General features: G+C 41.9%; 1 protein-coding gene and 1 long non-coding RNA gene across 2 annotated transcripts in view; one reads left to right on the forward strand and one right to left on the reverse strand.

Annotated features, from left to right (window-relative positions):
• The window catches only part of LOC111247618 (suppressor of lurcher protein 1-like), a 99396-nt gene extending 93185 nt beyond the window's left edge, over positions 1 to 6211 (reverse strand). Inside the window, exon 1 of the mRNA XM_022798764.2 lies at positions 5425 to 6211. Within this exon, the coding sequence (XP_022654499.1) occupies positions 5425 to 6211 (787 nt within the window). The remainder of the gene's footprint in view (positions 1 to 5424) is intronic.
• The window catches only part of LOC147756472 (uncharacterized), a 49956-nt gene continuing 36250 nt past the window's right edge, over positions 3728 to 17433 (forward strand). The window contains exons 1-2 of the long non-coding RNA XR_015324431.1: positions 3728 to 4510; positions 14563 to 14677. This is a non-coding gene — a long non-coding RNA (uncharacterized LOC147756472). The remainder of the gene's footprint in view (positions 4511 to 14562; positions 14678 to 17433) is intronic.

A 17433-nucleotide genomic window follows, 5' to 3' on the forward strand; every position in this document is an offset into this window, starting at 1 on the left:
AGAAGCTTCTGGACCACTACTACGATATCGTACTATCTTTACTTAGCGCTTCCTGATTAACGTATCAGCAGATAGAACTCACTAGACACGCACACGCATTTATATATATGTTTGTATATAGGGTTTGTTGGTTCTGCTCTTGATTGGCCTATATTCAAAGTTTTGGTGCTCGACGAAAGGGTGCTAGTTCAATCAGCTTTTGTTGTTTTTGATCTACTGGCATGACATTATCAGCGTGATGTCATCTCTCCTCCACGCCGTTGTGGTGACATCTTCGATATTGACTAAAGCGTCCTTATCGTTAAAACGCAACTGGGTGGTTAGAGTCGCACTCAGTCTGCGCCGCTATTAGGCAACTGTTCAGTACTTCCGTGTTGTTTTTCATAAAACACTGAAATTTTTTTAGGGCGTTGGTGTTTTTTTTTTCTTATTTCTAGCTCGTATGTTTGCAAAAGGCCAACATGGTGTAGCCTTGAGGAAAGAGAGTAGAGGAGGTAAGGTTGATCTCTGTGTTCGAGATATGTTTTACATAGCTCATGTGATCTATAGGCAAACATTTTTAATTCCCTAGCCGTGCTGGTAACGCAACAAACTAGCTCATATGCGGATCTGCAAATGAATTTTTCTTAGTCGGCATCTGAATTGAGATGAAACCACAGTTGTTGGAAGATTTCACAAAATATTGTGAAACGGCTTACCACGCGTGACGACAAACGTCTACGGGGTGTCCTCTACACCTACTATAATGCTGTGACCTATAGGTACATCAGGTAATAAATATCTGTATGATGCAAGAAAGGAAACCTTTTCACAGCTCTCTTTCTTTCCGCAACGAACTCTGATAAGGTTTGGTATAAGAGCAGATGTAGACTGGCGATAGGCAAATTTTTCCGTGGGGGATACGTATGAAACGCGGGCGGGGTACTCAATGGTACTTCTACTGCCGACTTTTTTCAACTTTTGTATGTTGAACTTTTCATACATCACCAGAAGGAAATACTCATTTCAAACAGCGCACCGACCTATGTTCAGTTGGCTTTACCAACCTTCCAACACTATATATGTGGGGTGTTCTATGTTCTACAACACGATCTCGCGCCATCAAATTGCCGGTTTTTGCTTCGGCTAGCCGGGGAAATGTCGAACTCAAATAAAATTTCTTATCTTTACATACTCCTCCATAACTCTCCTGTTTTCGTATTTGACATTTATATTACGGTTTTGGTCATACGCTGGTTGTGCTGTGCTTTAAACGTTCTCTATTTCTTCGTGCGTCTTTCTGGCGCTCTGCTTGATTGCAGACAACTCGTTTCATAGAAAGGTTAGTGTCGTGCTATGAATGCTAACCATTATTTTAGCATCCCCCATTTGACGTTTGCTCCTGCTGTATCTGTGCACTCTCCTCTGTTTCGAGGGACATTGTATAAAATGTGCTGCATTTGTCGATGACGTACATCGACGGCAGCGTCTTCTGCAACAATTTCTGTTTCGCCTTCTGTAATGCTACTGCCGCTTGGCCGCGGGAAGCCGCGTTGAGCTTTGTGACCCGTCCAGGTGCTCTATCCTATCCGTGTCCATTTGAGAGGGGCAAAGCCTTATTTCGTCTCAGCTGGTTGTTCAGTTTTGTTATGTTATGACGGCAATCCATTCTTTCCTACGCAACAACATCGCATAAATATGTGTTCAGATCTTCACCAGGCCGCACGGAGGCCCACCTTCGATAAGTTTCCGAGAAAACACGACCTCTTTGCTATTGCGACCCATTCCGTTTCGCGCCCGCGAATTCGATCTCTAACTTGATAGCGACCAGGTGCTTCGTCCAATTGCGTCATAGATCTCATTGTTATGATTACCGTCTTTATCGCCGTTTACTGGACAGTAGATATTCGACCTTGAAGCACTTCTACGATTATTACCGTCAACATAGTTTTTGCTAACGTTTTCGTCATTACGTATCATTGCGAAAATAAGAAGTGCCATCAATTGATAGTAATTAGTGATGAACAAGTGAGACTTCGAAAGCGAGTCATATTTTTAAAATATGTAATTTTTTTCAATGTTTCTTTTTTCTTTTTGTTAGCATCACCGCTACTGTTCCTAAGTAGAAAGTTCTAACATCACCACCACCACCACCACCACCACCACCAAACCTGCATAGCAAGCACACAGAAGGTGACAGAGTCCGACGTAGTCATTTAGTCCGGTGGCCGAGTTCCATTTGTGATGTTGGCACCAAGTAGTCCGCCTTTAATATCCCGGTAGTTTTGGCCGGCGTCGCCGTTCGTGAAAGTTACGATAACGATAAGGAATACGATCAACAGCAGCAGAACGAATCCTACCGCTACGCCGAGCATCATCGGCATCGACGTCCCCCGCGTCAAGCGGGTTCACACGGGCCTTGCTGACGACGTGTCAAATTGACCTTTCAAATTGTGCTATGAACGAATTGTCGCAATGGAGCTAGCTAATGCGTGCAGCAATCGGTGTTATGGTAATAGGAAACTCGCCAGCCGATATACGAGCTTCAACGTTCCTACACACTGCACACTACGATCTCTGTCCTACAATTTATCAGTCGGACTCGATTGATAAACGGGTATTTTAAAAAGAGGTCACTATAAGTGCTATGCGAATAGCTCAAATATGCCGCTTAACTTAATAACTATTCGCAATTGTCTCTCTAGTAATCGTTGCACTGTGTTAATAACTGTGTGCCTATTCGCTTGATGCCTGTTACCGAACAGAGCAGCAGATCCAGTCACGCAATTCTCTGCTGAAGAGTGTTACCAGTTTAAAACGGAGTAACCCTCCTGCCCTGTGCGAGCAATCTATACTTCTAGTGATTTTCCTTACATAAGCACTAACGATTATTACTGCTTAAGCGGGCAGCTCGTTTTCTTGCTAGGAAGTGGACCTGTTAGATCAAGCTAGTAGGGCACCTTGCTGATCGTTTAGTAATTCCTTGACACAGAGGTAAAGTCATCCGGCGCAAAAGGAACACTAATCTGTCACGTAGTTTTTGCAAAAGCGAATGCTTTTAAGCGTGCACTGGAAGGTGATGGTTATGCACGCGGAAGATCCTGCACGTCGTAGGTTAATGTGAACCTGGGCACCGCTAGGCAGAGAACGAACAAGCAAATCTAAGTAGCTGAAGTAAGGGCAAGCGAAAAATAATTGTAACCGTTACTACCTCTAATATTGCCGCTAAAATGGAGACCGAAGGAGACAAGCACACCGGCTTCGTACGTTTGCACTCCACAAGTGAAATGCTGTGTTTGGCTGAATGCCCGCGCAGATGACTCAGACCTAACCTGTGTGTTCCGCTGTTTTCCTTAACGTCAGCTAGGGGGCGCTACTGGACGTAAGCGTCGCCATCGGTCTGATCAGCTTTCTCGTTGGCCACGCACTCTTCGAAGGTGCCACTGTGCCAAATCCCCCATCGGCTTCCGTTGAGGGCGCCACAAGTTTCTTTCGGAGCTGACTTGAATATCGGGCCACTGTATATACATGCAGATGATAATATGGGAAAAGAAAAAGCAGTCTACATTTTTACAGAATTTTTGTCGAGCTCTCTTGAAAATCATTCAGACGTGCTTGAAATGGAGAACAATCGATAGAAATAAATTGTCCATCATTGTCGAGATAAATGTCATCACTTGTATCCGTAGAAGATGTAAATATGTAATTACATTTTTAATTTTTTTGCTTACGCAGGCTTCGACGCGACTTGAAGGAGCGACCTCTGGTATTTATGTATTTTTACAACTTATCATTCTGTTGGCAGTAGCAACAATAATGATAATAACGGTACTCTGTACTCAGGCAGGCATGATGTTATTTGAATACGCCGCCCGACTATTTCAGTAACTCCCCCAGTGCTAAAGTGATGCTCTCAAATATCTTATTGCTTAGATGAGATGTTTTAGCTTATGGAAAAAGAAGATTTAACCAAACATCAAGGTCTGTTGGGATATTAAATTGAACTGCGACTGCGAGCAAGATGGCAATATCACTGGACTCTGCTCGTTTTATGTATCGAGGTACGGCAAGAGTAACACCATAATCAAACTCGAAAGTGAAGCGTATCGATGTTTTGAAAGCCCCTGCACTTTTGCTGCTTTGTTGTAAACTTTTGTCTCTCAGTCAGTGTCTTCTTTTCTGCTTATCCTCGTGGATTCAAGGCCAATTCTTCTCTTTCTGCTACTTACCGTTGGATGGTTGGCTAATGCAGCACGTCAGCTCATGCAGTGAAAGAGAGGTTACAACAAGTGATGCTATCGAAGAGCACAATATCTATTTGGCCAGCGAGCAAACGCAGGCTGGAAACGAGAGTAAAGGGGAAGCGAGGAAGGAAAAAGGACGAGGGGGAGCAGAAGGTAGCAAACCGCTTCCAATCCGCGCCGCCCAAAGAGCTTAGGTCGAAGGATAAGACGGAACCGAAAAACCTACTGAACGCGGAACCAAGACGAATGGAGGCGGAAAAAGCAATATCCAACAGATATACGCCCACGTATGTATGAACTATGCTATTATCAGAGTCGGCTACTGGCCGATATGGGCGGGCAGTCAGCTTTCTCTAGAACCGTCATTCTAGTGCCGTTTATCGGTCCTTTTCTCAGCCTCTGCTGGTCCAGCAACTTTTGCCCAAACAACTGTCCTTAGTCGTTTGGCATATATGAGTTGTGGCAATACCGATGGCATGCGTCATCACCCCCCCAGCAGTACCATGAACGTCAACACATTTGTCTTAGTTTGGTGTCAATTATCGTTGCTTTAGATCAGACTTTAAATCTGGCTTTGCTTGTTTTCGTGTATCTATGTTGGATCTAATAAGTCAGCTTTAATCTGCTGGCACAGCAGTTCCCAAAGATGCCCACTGCAAATTACATCGAAAGAAATCTCACTTTTGGTTTGACCCCATTCGACAGCCACTGTCATTACCATATGGTGGTGATTATATATGAGATTTTGGAAATGTATCGACTCATCAAAGGCCCTTGGACAAGCGAAGGTGTGCCGATCGGCCGACATGTCTCTAGAAGTCTTTAAAAATCTAGAGTACTTGTTTGAAATACGACAAACAATGGAAGTAGTCAAAAATGGAAGTTTTCTATTTGTGCACACATTTTTTTATGGTTAGATCTTGACAAACGATTGTTTCGAGAGTTGCTTTCTAAATTAACAGAAGCCCATAGCTCAGAACTCTCTGCGGTAGTGCATTACCAACCAGCATGTGGCAAACATGATATTACAAACACAGGGGAAGGGATCAATCACACAATTTTTACTAAGTAAAGTGTGTATATATATCTGCATCTAATCTTTCTGAATATTTGCTAGATATTTTGGGCTAAGCTTTAGTTTGTTTGCTTATGCTTATATAATAAGGTATCTACTTCGCTGATGTATTCGAATTGAACTCACCGAAGGCGTTTCCTGGCGAAGGTAGACAGGTTAGCAGTAAACAGGGTAGCAGTAGCGACCATATTGTTGTTGTTGTTGTTGTTGTTGCTGTTAGCAATAGTGCCCTCTGTCGGTGAAGGCGTATACTTCGAAATGACTTGTGACGATGAGCTTCATGTTGGGCTTTCGAAACATCTTCTAATGAATTAGGCTGTTGTTGTTGTTGAGGTGGTAGTTGCTCAGCTGACCTCGGCGCGTAGTTGGACCTCGACATATTCCGATCTGTCAGCAGCGTCAGAAAATCATTGAACGCATCGGAAGTCCATCCGAAGTCGAGCAGTGGTGGTCCAACGGTTAGAGGGTTACTACTTGGGATTCCGCTGTTACATGGCCTGCTGGTGATTGTCGGGGCTGCAGGTAATAAGCCTAAAGCTGATGCATGAATTCCTGGTGATCGTAACAATCGTTTTGTCAGCCTTTGCCGAGGTCGTGTGCCATGCGACTCGCCAAAGCGCGGTCGCGATGCTGCAGAGTCCATTCCGCACGCCGTTTCAACAACTGGGGCTGGATTGAGCCTTTGCGCCAGGGCAGGTGCCATTTCAAATGGCTCCAATAAGGACTCGCGCAGAGCTTCTTCCTGCCAGCTTTTGATGCTAGTGGGAGCGGTGTCTAGAGAAGCCCTTTTTTTGCAGGTTCGATTACTGTTGTGCGCCTGCTGACGTGTAGTGCCACTGCATCTATCTACAGGTCGCTTGTTGGTGATCTGTGTCATTGTTGCCAACGGAACGCGACGCCGCGGTGAAGCCATCGGCACATACGTAGATCGTATAGCGCTTACTACGGTCAAGGCGCCTGGTGTCTTCTCTACTTATTTTTTGTCTGTTAGTGTCTGTTTTTCTTCTGTTATTTCCTGGCTTGACTCAACCAGATGGCGTCGAGTAACGAGGAAATCTCAGCGATCCTTTTCGAGAGGGCAAAAAACAGCAGTCTTCAGCGTGAGGGAGGACTTCGGAGGCTAAGCAACTGTGATGAGCGAGTACCGTTGTCTCTCAGGCTCAATGAAATATGATGATATTTATAGTGATTCGAGGAGTAGCTTTTCTTCCAAGATTTTTCAAGCACGCCCTGTGGATGTCGGTCGCCAGGCTACGGCAGACTAAAATAGACAGAAAAGGAAAGTGACGAACATTTCGAGGATGTTAGAAGTTTGCAGACATGTATATATTATAATCACTATAACATTGACGTATTAACATTGAAAGCTGTTTTCTGGTCCTATGTAAGTGCAGTAGTTGCTTTTATAAAGCAACACAACCCTACCATAGGTTGGTAAGACACAGCATTGTCAAGGCTCCTGCTCTCACATAGCGAATGAAATCAATTTTATTTGTTTCAGTGTGTATTTGTGTTTCATCATTTAGTATTTCGTAAGCCCCATGTTATCAACTAGGTAATAGCTCCCCTGGAACCCTATTGGCTACAGATTTCCAGGCTTCAGGTGAACGTTCTTGACTCTCATGACGATTTATCATTATATTCGTAAGGTATATCATTGCAACTCGGGGTTCCACAGAGGTTCGCTCGGCTGACTACCAATTGGTTTTAATGCCATATTTTTACATTCATATTTAATTTCCGTGAAGTAAACTGATGTCATTCGTCATTTATGTATGTATCAATTATTAGTTGACGTACAGCAGAGAATTTTCTTTATTGAGAGAAAGAATTAATCCTTCATAGCACAGCTTAAGTCCACTCTCTGTTCAGTTCTCTTTTGATGAGGTTGGCTAGCAGGGCATGGCAAAGAACAGGTCCTTGCCGGCGCGCAAATAGGCGAACGAAACGCTTTATTACATAAAGAGATGGACCTGGCTGAAAGGTGGTATGACATTTTTTTTCTAAGCGTCGCTGTCCGACGCACAGTAACGAATGCAAATGGGCATCTCGATTTTAAGCGCCCTTCTACCCAACCATCGTTGGCTATATCGCAGCCGGATTATAAAGCACGATGTGTTTGGAGCGAAAGTAGAGTATTTTCTCTCTCTGAAAAATGCTTATCCGTTTGTGAAGCAACGGTATAGGCCTATTTGAAGCGTACATCATGGGAGTTGAAGTAAAGGCGATGCTCCATATTGTTTGCCTCTAATGGCGAACTATCTGCGTTGCAGTGGCAAGCCAACGAGGAGGCGCAGGAGGAGGAAAAAGAAGTTTTACTTCCTGCGCTTTACGTGGTCCGATGTGGTCCAATAATGTTGTCTCACTTCCACGGTATGTCAAGCTGCCACTACGGTTACCCAGCTCTTTATCGCTTAAGAGGACTATCGTGTCACCTCGTTTAGCATAGGAGATCCCTTTAACGAATATATGGATGCAACCAAGGAAGCTCAGATACGCTGTCTTAACAGATAAGCTCGCGTAGACACTGAAGATAACTTTGTACTATTGTGACGTGAATAGAGGACATCAAAAAAAAGAGCTCTAGGCCCGTTGAGAGTTGAGAGGCGACAGCCGTGATTGGGGCTCAATAAAATCATCTTATATTTTGGAAACGACGAAACAGCAAATGAAGGTAAAATGAAGTAATGTTGTGCGAAATTGGATTCGATTTTCATCTTCGCAGTACATTATTAGGCTGTCCAAGTAAATCCCGCGGACTATGAGATTGAATAACTTTTGGACTAATTGGGCTAGATTGATGAACTTTGTATTGAGGTATCCCCTTTAATTTCTACACTTTTTCCAGCGCTCAAAGAGCTTCTGGACAGTTATATACCTACCACGTGCGTTCCCACATGTAATTTCTCTATCTATGGCTTCTCGAAATAAATTGCCAATGGGATACGTTTACGCACCCATTTCTTTTTACAGGGCATGATAAACCTCGTAACTACACGGACTTAGATCACGGAGAATGAGTTGAAGCGAATGTTGCATATTCCTCTACCTGATTTTAGAGGTGATCGAGGTATGGCAATGAGGTTTGGCGTTGCCATCAAGTAGCCATACTCGGTTGTTTCTGTTGCCGTGCTAATGGTCCATAAGTCTCTTGAGCAACCCAAGATGGCGGGCTGCATTTACTGTTTTATTTTCAGCAAATATCTCAATGTGGCAGATGCTCCTGATGTCCAATGCCAATCCATCGTCTTATTTTCGATCGAGCCTACCAGGTACTGCCTCTGAACTTTATTTCTCTCCAGGGCGACGCTGTTCTTTAGCCTGGCTTTCCAGAGTTCTTAGAGTCACAGCTCTGCATCCGTAAAAAGCTTCCTCAGATGCTTACTTACAATGTGTACTGAAGCCTTGAGTCCCGATACCCGTTCACTCCCTTGTTAGTCTTTAATACTTCTATCTCTGTTCTTCGCCCACTGTTTGAAGCCTCTTTACCTAATTTCTTCACCAAACTTCGATGCATTTCCATAACGCTGTGACCGTTAAGAGGACTGAGCATTGGACGTTGATTTTCAAGACTAAAAAGTAGTTTTCCTCCCGCACGTACTTTTTTCTAAGTTCAGAACTCAATGGTTTCTAAAAGACTGGTGCCATCATCATATCAGCCGAAATTTCATTTTCCAACAGCGTGTAGCCCAAAAGCTGTGAAATTTTAACGTCCGTTGAATTCGCTTGTAACAGTTTGTGCGTATATATATCGCTTAACGTATACGCTATGCAAGAAAACAGTCTTAGTTTTCGGAAGGTAAATGTATGAGAATAGGGTATGGTTATAAATATCTAAGCGACATGCTTACGTCATAGTGGGAACCCGCGTTCACATTATTTAAGGTATGCATTTTCAGAGCTACTTGTCAATTTTGATTGAACGAATTGCCTTAAGTAGTGTGTGTATCTTAACCGGGACACTGTTGCAGACGAAGGGCCGATCTAGTCGTCTGTTTTTTACAAGACGTGTGTGGGCCGATCTAGTCGTCTGTTTTTTACAAGACGTGTGTCAATTCAGTAACACTGTCCGTTACCTTAAATTGGTCAACTAAACTACAATCAGCAGACTGGAAACTATAAACGATCACATTGATGACCTGCTTGTCTATTATAACCTGGCAACAAAGAAAACTGCTACGCCTTCTGATGCAGGGTCTAGATGGTCTCAAGGCTCAGGAAGGAAAATTCTAAAATCGTAAGGACAAAAAGGTATGTGAAGGAACAACACCGACTAGCAAACGTATAGCATTGGCTTCTTGTGAAAGACGATATTCATGTATTTTTAAAATCAGATATCTGTAAAATAAGTTGCATACTACATGTGATCTCTAATAACGTATGTTAGCGTAGGGGGCTTTTTTGTGATCTGACTTGTTATTTGTTCGTTCGTTTTTAATCCGCTGTATCGTCTAGTTATGGCTCGGCATCATGAATGAGTATCGATGTGATAAGGGTACAACTGGATAGTACATTTTGCTTAACACTATACTATTCAATTCGCTATACGATTTAGTTTACGTTCCGTGTTGTGCTTCATTCGGAGTAAGGTAAAGTTCCGTACCCACCGTTCTATATTTCCATAAGATGATAACCACTATAGGTGTAGCTCCACTTTTCCACTGTATTTAGAGTGGTCGATATTCGAGCCTATTCACCAACATAGTTGATTATAAGGCAGTGCGGCTCCGTCTGCCTTAGGGTATTCCGTACCTACTGAACGAAACCCGTACCTTCTTTTGGCTGGTTGTAGCATATCAGCCAGGCTCGATCGAGCAAGCTGAAGTTTATTTAAAAAAAAAAATAATCTCCAGTCACCTTAGTTTCGGTAGTCGCAATACGGCTCTGGGCTTTGCGGTAAGTTAAAAGGTGGGTAAGTAAAGCTCTACTTCGTTGCCTTGCGAATGTAGGACTATTTTACACTGTCGCTGTTTCCATCAGCGTGGCATAGAAAAGGCCTGATAGAAAATTTTCAATTGGGATTGGTTGGATGAACGCTTCTAGCCAGCTGCTGCCACAGACATCGCGGGTCGTCCTCAGGTGCACTGTATATTAGAGCAAGCATTCGCATTTGCGTTTAGCTAAAACTTCCACGGGGGCTTCAGAAATATGCGACAGCTTTTTTTTTTTTTACCGCACAGCATGTAGCTTGCACCACCGAGTATTTCTTTGCCAATCTGTAACCTTAAGCTTGTTTTTATTTTGTATCATCGAAATGCTTGCTACGTATAGCTAGTTCTAGTCACGTTTAAAACAATTACACGTACGACTTCCAGGTGAATCTCTGATGGAGTGCATATGTTGAGGGATACATGCCACTTCAACTGCTTGTTGAAGCCACTTCATCTGTTAAGGATTTGCGTCTTGCTGCGTTTGCCTTGTCGGGGAAAAGTAACAGGCGCTCCTTTAACCTTCTAGGGCCAAAATAACCTTTTATTGTGTAGGACATAGATATAGTATGCAAAAAAAAGATAAAGTATACGGCAAATGTGCTTAGATAATCTTGGGTCTAGGTATGAACGTTTCTGCATTGGTTCCAATCGAAGATCCAAATGATCACACAATTTGCAAGCTGCGTCAAGAAAAAAATTATTAACTAGTGTATGTTTCTGTTCAGGAACACGTTCGAACAATATATGAGAACCTTTAAGGCTCTTGCTTGCCATGTATTCAATTTGGTTCCATTAACTCTCATATACGTCAGTGTGATCTATACTGCGCTAATTGAACACCTCCCAGACAGATCCATTAGCACTTGCTACCAACCTTATTTGTTCGCTAACCAAGGCCGTTTCCAGACGACACAGTTGAACAGAGCCTTAACTAGGAACGTCATGCTGTGTCGCCTGTATACAGTTGGTGTCGGTACCCCTAGCAGCAAGCTATTCGCCCTGTCTACTTAGCGAAAACGTAGTGAAACAAACGAAGGAGTGTCTTTTTCGAAATAGTACGGGGTTTGGAAGATCTTTAAGCAAAGGAAATACATTTTTTGTAACGGCGTTGCTGTCTGCTCAGAGATGCAGGCGAGCAGCGGAGCGTACCAGCGCCGAAAGGCGCAGGAGAAAAGAGCTGCTTCGCTGATCACGGCGATGCAGTAGCCACTTCAGCGGGTCTCCAGGACAATTGGGTTTGGAAGACACGTGAAAGCGTGCCCGCGAAACAATGGTGACAGCGACGGAAGTGCAGTACTTAGAGAGAACTTTTTCTAGATACACTGTTTATATACAGATACCGAGATCAAGAGAAAACCAAGCCGCTAAAATTTGACGGTTTTGGTCTTCCATGAACACAGTCCTCTCTGTCGGAGCTGTTTTAGGAACAATTCCTGCTGCAGTTCTGGTTTTGTCTAGAACGAATACGTCCGAACAAAAGCGTCCGAGGACCGGAAAGCGAAGAATAGTCGATTGAACCGGGTGAAGCTATAATGAACTCTTTCCAATCGAAAAGAGTCAGTAAATCACGCTATAGCATTGTGGAATACATGGGTTCTAGAGCCTACTGAGACCGTACCTATGGTGGAGATTCTCAAAGTTTTTATTTGAAATTCTTTGCTGTCCAGTATCTCGCTTTATTATGATAAAAAGATTGAAACTTGTAATTTGCTCTTTACAAACCTGACCTAATAGAACTGAAATGATGTCAGTTTGCACGACCTTTAGTTCTGCTACAGAGACACTGGTTTTTAATAATTACTAAAACTGGCGTGCCACCGCTTTTTTTTTTGTTTTTTTTTATTAATTGTTTTGTCAGCCCACCTAGAGTTTGTTTTGCATTGCAATTTTCAGAGCAGATTGTATTTTTGCGAGGTACATTTTTTCAGACATGTATCGCTCTATATTTTCCACATAAATATACTTAATGAACGAAAAGAAAGTGGAAAAGCAAGGGAGACTAGCGGTGTTAGTTTTTGCCATTTTCCATTTTGCCAGCTCGCACAAACACGATCTTCTATGCGTTGTAGGTCGAATCGCTGATCGCTATTTACCTTAAAGATCTACCTAGTAAAACGACCAAAATACAATAGATTTAGAGACGGCCCAAAAAGATACTCAAGGAGGCTTTCGAATGCGATCGAATTGATCAAACGTTCTTATCTTCCTAGGCTAGAAACGATGATTTAGCGGCTTCCACATAGCAACCTACTCCTATACGTACCTTGCTTTTCCACCTTTTTCCCCCTTTTAGTAGGCTGCTAAGAAATGGATCAAACTGTCCTGCATCAGATGCGTTACTATGTCGATTCGCTGACGCTGTTTATCAGAAGACTATGGCAAAGGTAGCTTCGTAAACCTGATACAGCCCTGAAGTTGACGAACGATCTGTGAAAATAATCAATTTTCTCTTTCCCCAATAAAACCTAACACAGTGTCCCCAAAATAAATATGAAGTACTCACTGATATAATCCCGTAGCAGCTTTCTGTGTATTAATAAGGAATTATAAAAGCAATAATTTGAAATAGCAGACTGATTAAGACCGTCCTGGTGTGGTGGTCATGTCTATTGGACATTATGTCAATGAAAGGACACGCAACTTTTAGGGTGGCATTTAATTTAATAAATCATGCGGACTGTGTAAATTTTTTAATCCAATTTGAGTGCCTGACTTTTCGAATGTCGTATTAGCTCCTTAATATATCCTATTATAGCACGTGCTATATTCAGATCGTTTCTTCTATGGCTCCATTTACCCCTCCAATGGTGCGCTAATAACGTGCTTATCTATTAAACTTTGGGACATGTGGAGTAATTTAAGTACGAAACTGGGTGTTTCCTGATGTTTTTTCCTCAGGTTGTTGCCTAGTTTTTCACACTTCTTTTGCTGCAGATAGCCATCCATCTAAGGCAATACTTAAAAACAATAGTAAATGTAGAAAAACTTATCTATGCTAAAGTAAATAAAACTGCTCAATGAAACACAGATGGCGTTAAAAGTACGTCGTTAAAAACGACTACGGAGAAAGTACGATAGGTTGATATGCCGTGTCCTTATTACAATTGTGCTAAAAGAGCTATCCGGTGAATTGTCTTCCCTATTTTCATTCGACATAGCTGTGTTTCATCGTATCGTGTAGTCGTTAGCTTCCGACCGTTGGCTTTGCTCAATAGCGTGGAAGATCGTTGGTATTGTTTAGGAATCTCAGATATAGTGCTTACTGAAGTGCTGTTTTGGCCTTTATTCTTCTTTGTGGTATCCTATACAGTCTGTTAGGTGGCAAAGGCAGCGAAAAGTGGCCAACATCATTTTAGGTTGTTAGCTTGGCGATTTTTGTGTGCGTACTATAGGGATCACCTATTGCCCCCACATGATTACCTCCTGGCGGCCACTTTTATCGTATATATATGTATATATATATATATATATATATGTGTGTTTGTTTAAGGTAGAACAACGCTTTAAAAATCTTCTATAAAGAAAAACTATATACTCAACGTCGCTAAGCTGATCAATAGTTGGCGGACCGGTGGCTTACCGTGTCTTCGGGATAAATAAAAAACTGAGCTAGCACACATCTCTCTTGGGAGAATAGTTTTTCCGTTATCTCCATATAGTTATAGATAGATAAGTGTATATACATAGCTATAGACAGAAGCGCACATGTTGCGGTATGATAGAATACGAATAGACATTTTCAAAGAAGCGAGCTTCATGAGCGAGATTATGCAGCTGGTATATGACACATTTTTAGAAACTATGTGCCTTAAAAAAAAAAGAACAAAAAAGTCTTTGTTACGCAAAGCCAGTTATGTAATGAATTTTGTGAGATTAAACATATTTGGAATAGACTGGTTTCCTCCCATATACATATGGTAGGGAGCTTTAAGGTACTTTAGCTAGACTCACAAGTATACACTATCAGCTCTGCGGTGGGTAAAGACCTGAATGATTATTGCTCTGTACGTTATTTGTAACCTATCCTGTGCTTCTAGGTAGCATTTGGTTTTCACTTAAATTCCACCAAGATCTATGTGTGCTCACACAAAGGTAAAAGTACCTTTACATTAAGCGAATTAGCAGCAGTGCGCGCCTCGCTTATAGCTTCATTTTCCTGCTACTTCTGTTTTGAAAGAAGCCGCACAATTCGAATAAGAATCAAATAAAAAAATCTGTGGATGCTATTTTATAACTCCTATAAAGAGTAGCATATATTTAATAACATACACTTCGTCTTTGTCTCTTTTGTGGTGGACCACAATCCTCCTTCGCTGTCGGCATAACGAGATAGGAAGATCGCGACGGAATGATGATGACGACAGCGGCAGACGCGGCGCGGCGCTGCGCACAGCAGTTAAATGCCATGAAGGAGGGTTCTAACCCCCAAGAGAGAAGGAGAATACCAAGTAAGAGGACGAGAGATGCACCACGGGAAAGACAATTGGTGGGAGGGGTAATGGGGGCGGCGGGGGGATCCACATAATGGTGGTGCTTGAGACATTATACAAATGTTAACAGGCCGAGCAAAAAAACAAACTCGCTCAGTACGCCCGAACTTTGACTGGAAGTTTTCAATAGAGAGGCATATGATTACGAGAGCACCTAATATAAAGATAAGTAAACGTATGATAATCAATTAATAATTATCCTACCTTTGTTGTTTACGTTCCCTAGAGGCTTCTAAACAAAAAGCTTTCAGGCCATTCTACCTTAGTTAATCGATCTAAATAAATTTATGTCTAATACTAAAATAAAATGCTAAAAATTTCAAAGAGCCTATCGCATCTAACATCAATGCTTTGCGTTCTTTATGCAGACTCTTCAGCTGCTTTACGTCTGGTACTTTGGCCTTTTGGCATTGCTGCCTGTTTCCAATCCAGAACGTATCTACACTTAAATCTACTCTAACTCCTTGACTCTGCGGGTCACCGCGTTACCGCATAGACCATTAAGCAAGGCCTAAGCCCTTAAACGTTACCAGACCTCATCAAGCTAACAAATAGTATTGCAGGACCCCATTGAATATAGGAACTGTTTCCGAACCGCGTTTTTCGCAACTGATGCGTGCATTTTGGATGAGGTGTCAAAATGTCTCATTTGTGGGATGAGCTCGGTACGAAACGTTTGAAATTGAAGTACGCAGCTGACCACAAATAACAAAGCGGGTATGACAATTTACCCAATTCCCTTGACAGAGGAAACGGCACCTATAATGAATAAATTCGATCTTCTGATTGCCAGCAAATTCATTTTTTCCCACCTACTTTTCGAAATGTCTATGATTACAACTGGCGTATATCTAGCTCTTTTTAGCGAGATGTCTCACTTGGTTGGCATGTATGTTACATTCGAAATGGACGGCTAATACAACCGTGTTCAGTCTGCAAACGTTGATGTTTTTTGCCTTTTTTAGTTTTAGTGACAGTCGATGAAAAACTGTTAAAACATAATTTCATCTAACCAGTTGAAGTTATAATCCTTTTGCCTCTCGAGTGGGTACCCTGGCAAATGCCACCGAGCTAAAATAAACAGTATATCCGAGATGTTTTCGTATAGTGGCAAGTGAATTTAAGCTTCAGCTTGCTGTACATACAAACAACGCCACACTCCTAACGCGTATTCTACAACCTTGGGCTTGGTATTGAACAGCAGCAGTGATTGACGATGAATAGCATTTGTCATATACTTATTAGTAATAGCATCACGAGCGCCCCCCTTTTGCTTTTCGAAATACACATTGAAACATGCTAGAGCCTGGCTACATGGTAATTTTTTCACGTGCAAATATTCTCTTGGGGTATTTGGATTTTCTAGGAGGACAATGGCCGCGTTACATTGATATACGACACACATTGACGTGTATAGAAGAGCAATGATCTGGCTTCTATTATACTTAAATATTTTATGCAGAGCGCAAAATCAGAGTGCTACATCTTCCCGTATGTTACCATTGTTGTTGAATATGTGTTGTCGAACATATCTACACGTTCATCTACACCTATGTACACGTAGAAAAGCAGGCTTGTCATAGATTTGCTGCCGATCTTAATTTTAGTTATGTATTTTAAATTTCCTTATAATGAGTACGTCAGAAAAGGGATTTGTTTCGCTCTATTTTGCACGTGCTCCATTAATAATAATAAATAATCCATAATTTTTTCTATTGATTTTACCTTTTTTTTTTGTTTTTCGCATTTTACTTAAATCGTTAGGTGTTATTTTAGAGAGTTAATTTTCGGGACGACACAAAATGTGCCTACGCCAATATTCAAACTCAAAACTAGCGCGTAACCCCAGAGAAACACGTTACCCACTACGCTATCTCGGAAACATTTATTTATTCTGACGTATAGCATATCTGTGGCTGGGTTAAACATTAGATGATGTATACAGCTATTTTTACTGCGCATAGAGCTTCTTTCAGAAGGCAAATTTTTATGGCATCCTAGGAACAACAGGACATGCGCCTACTTTATTGTTACATCTATTTCGCATACGTTATAACAACCAGCGGTGTCTGTTTGATAGTAGGGTCTGTCCTTAATTGATACAATTCTGCATAACGTATGCCGAAGACCTTGCCCGATCCACATACATGTATTTAACAGTGGCTGATAACCAACTTCTTTTAATAACTAGCGCGGAGAAAAACCAATACGCGTACGATTTTCTTTACAAAAATAAAAAATAAAGTGAATCAAACGAGAAAACTTGTGTTAGCTACTCCATTCGGCTTCAGGGACGAAGCTTGAAGAACCTCAAAGGTTTTGCGACAAGAATGACTTGTTGGAGAATCTTCAGTAATTCTGTGGACTTAATAAAATCTATGACATTGACCTACTTTGGTGTCGTTATAGTGAAGTAGAAACCGACAGAAGGTCGACTTCTTCAAAAGATCTATTTTTTGCTTCATTTATGAAAATATGCTCTTCAAGATTAATCGTTAACATATTTGGGCTGCGTATAGTATTTATTTAGGATCGGCTTAGCTGTTATTGGTGAACTTCAAAGTTAACTTAGCCAATACTGCTGTGACAAAGATCTCTGCGTCACCGTTGTATTGACCCATTCGACGTTCTGTAAACTGTTCTCGGCGCGCCAGTTATTAGCATCCTAGTGAGGTGCAAATTTTGCGAGACGCTACACGTCAAAGCTTTATTCG

This window comes from Varroa destructor, unplaced genomic scaffold (assembly GCF_002443255.2).
Source record: "Varroa destructor unplaced genomic scaffold, Vdes_3.0 BEIS01000003.1, whole genome shotgun sequence".
Lineage (NCBI taxonomy): Eukaryota > Metazoa > Arthropoda > Arachnida > Mesostigmata > Varroidae > Varroa > Varroa destructor.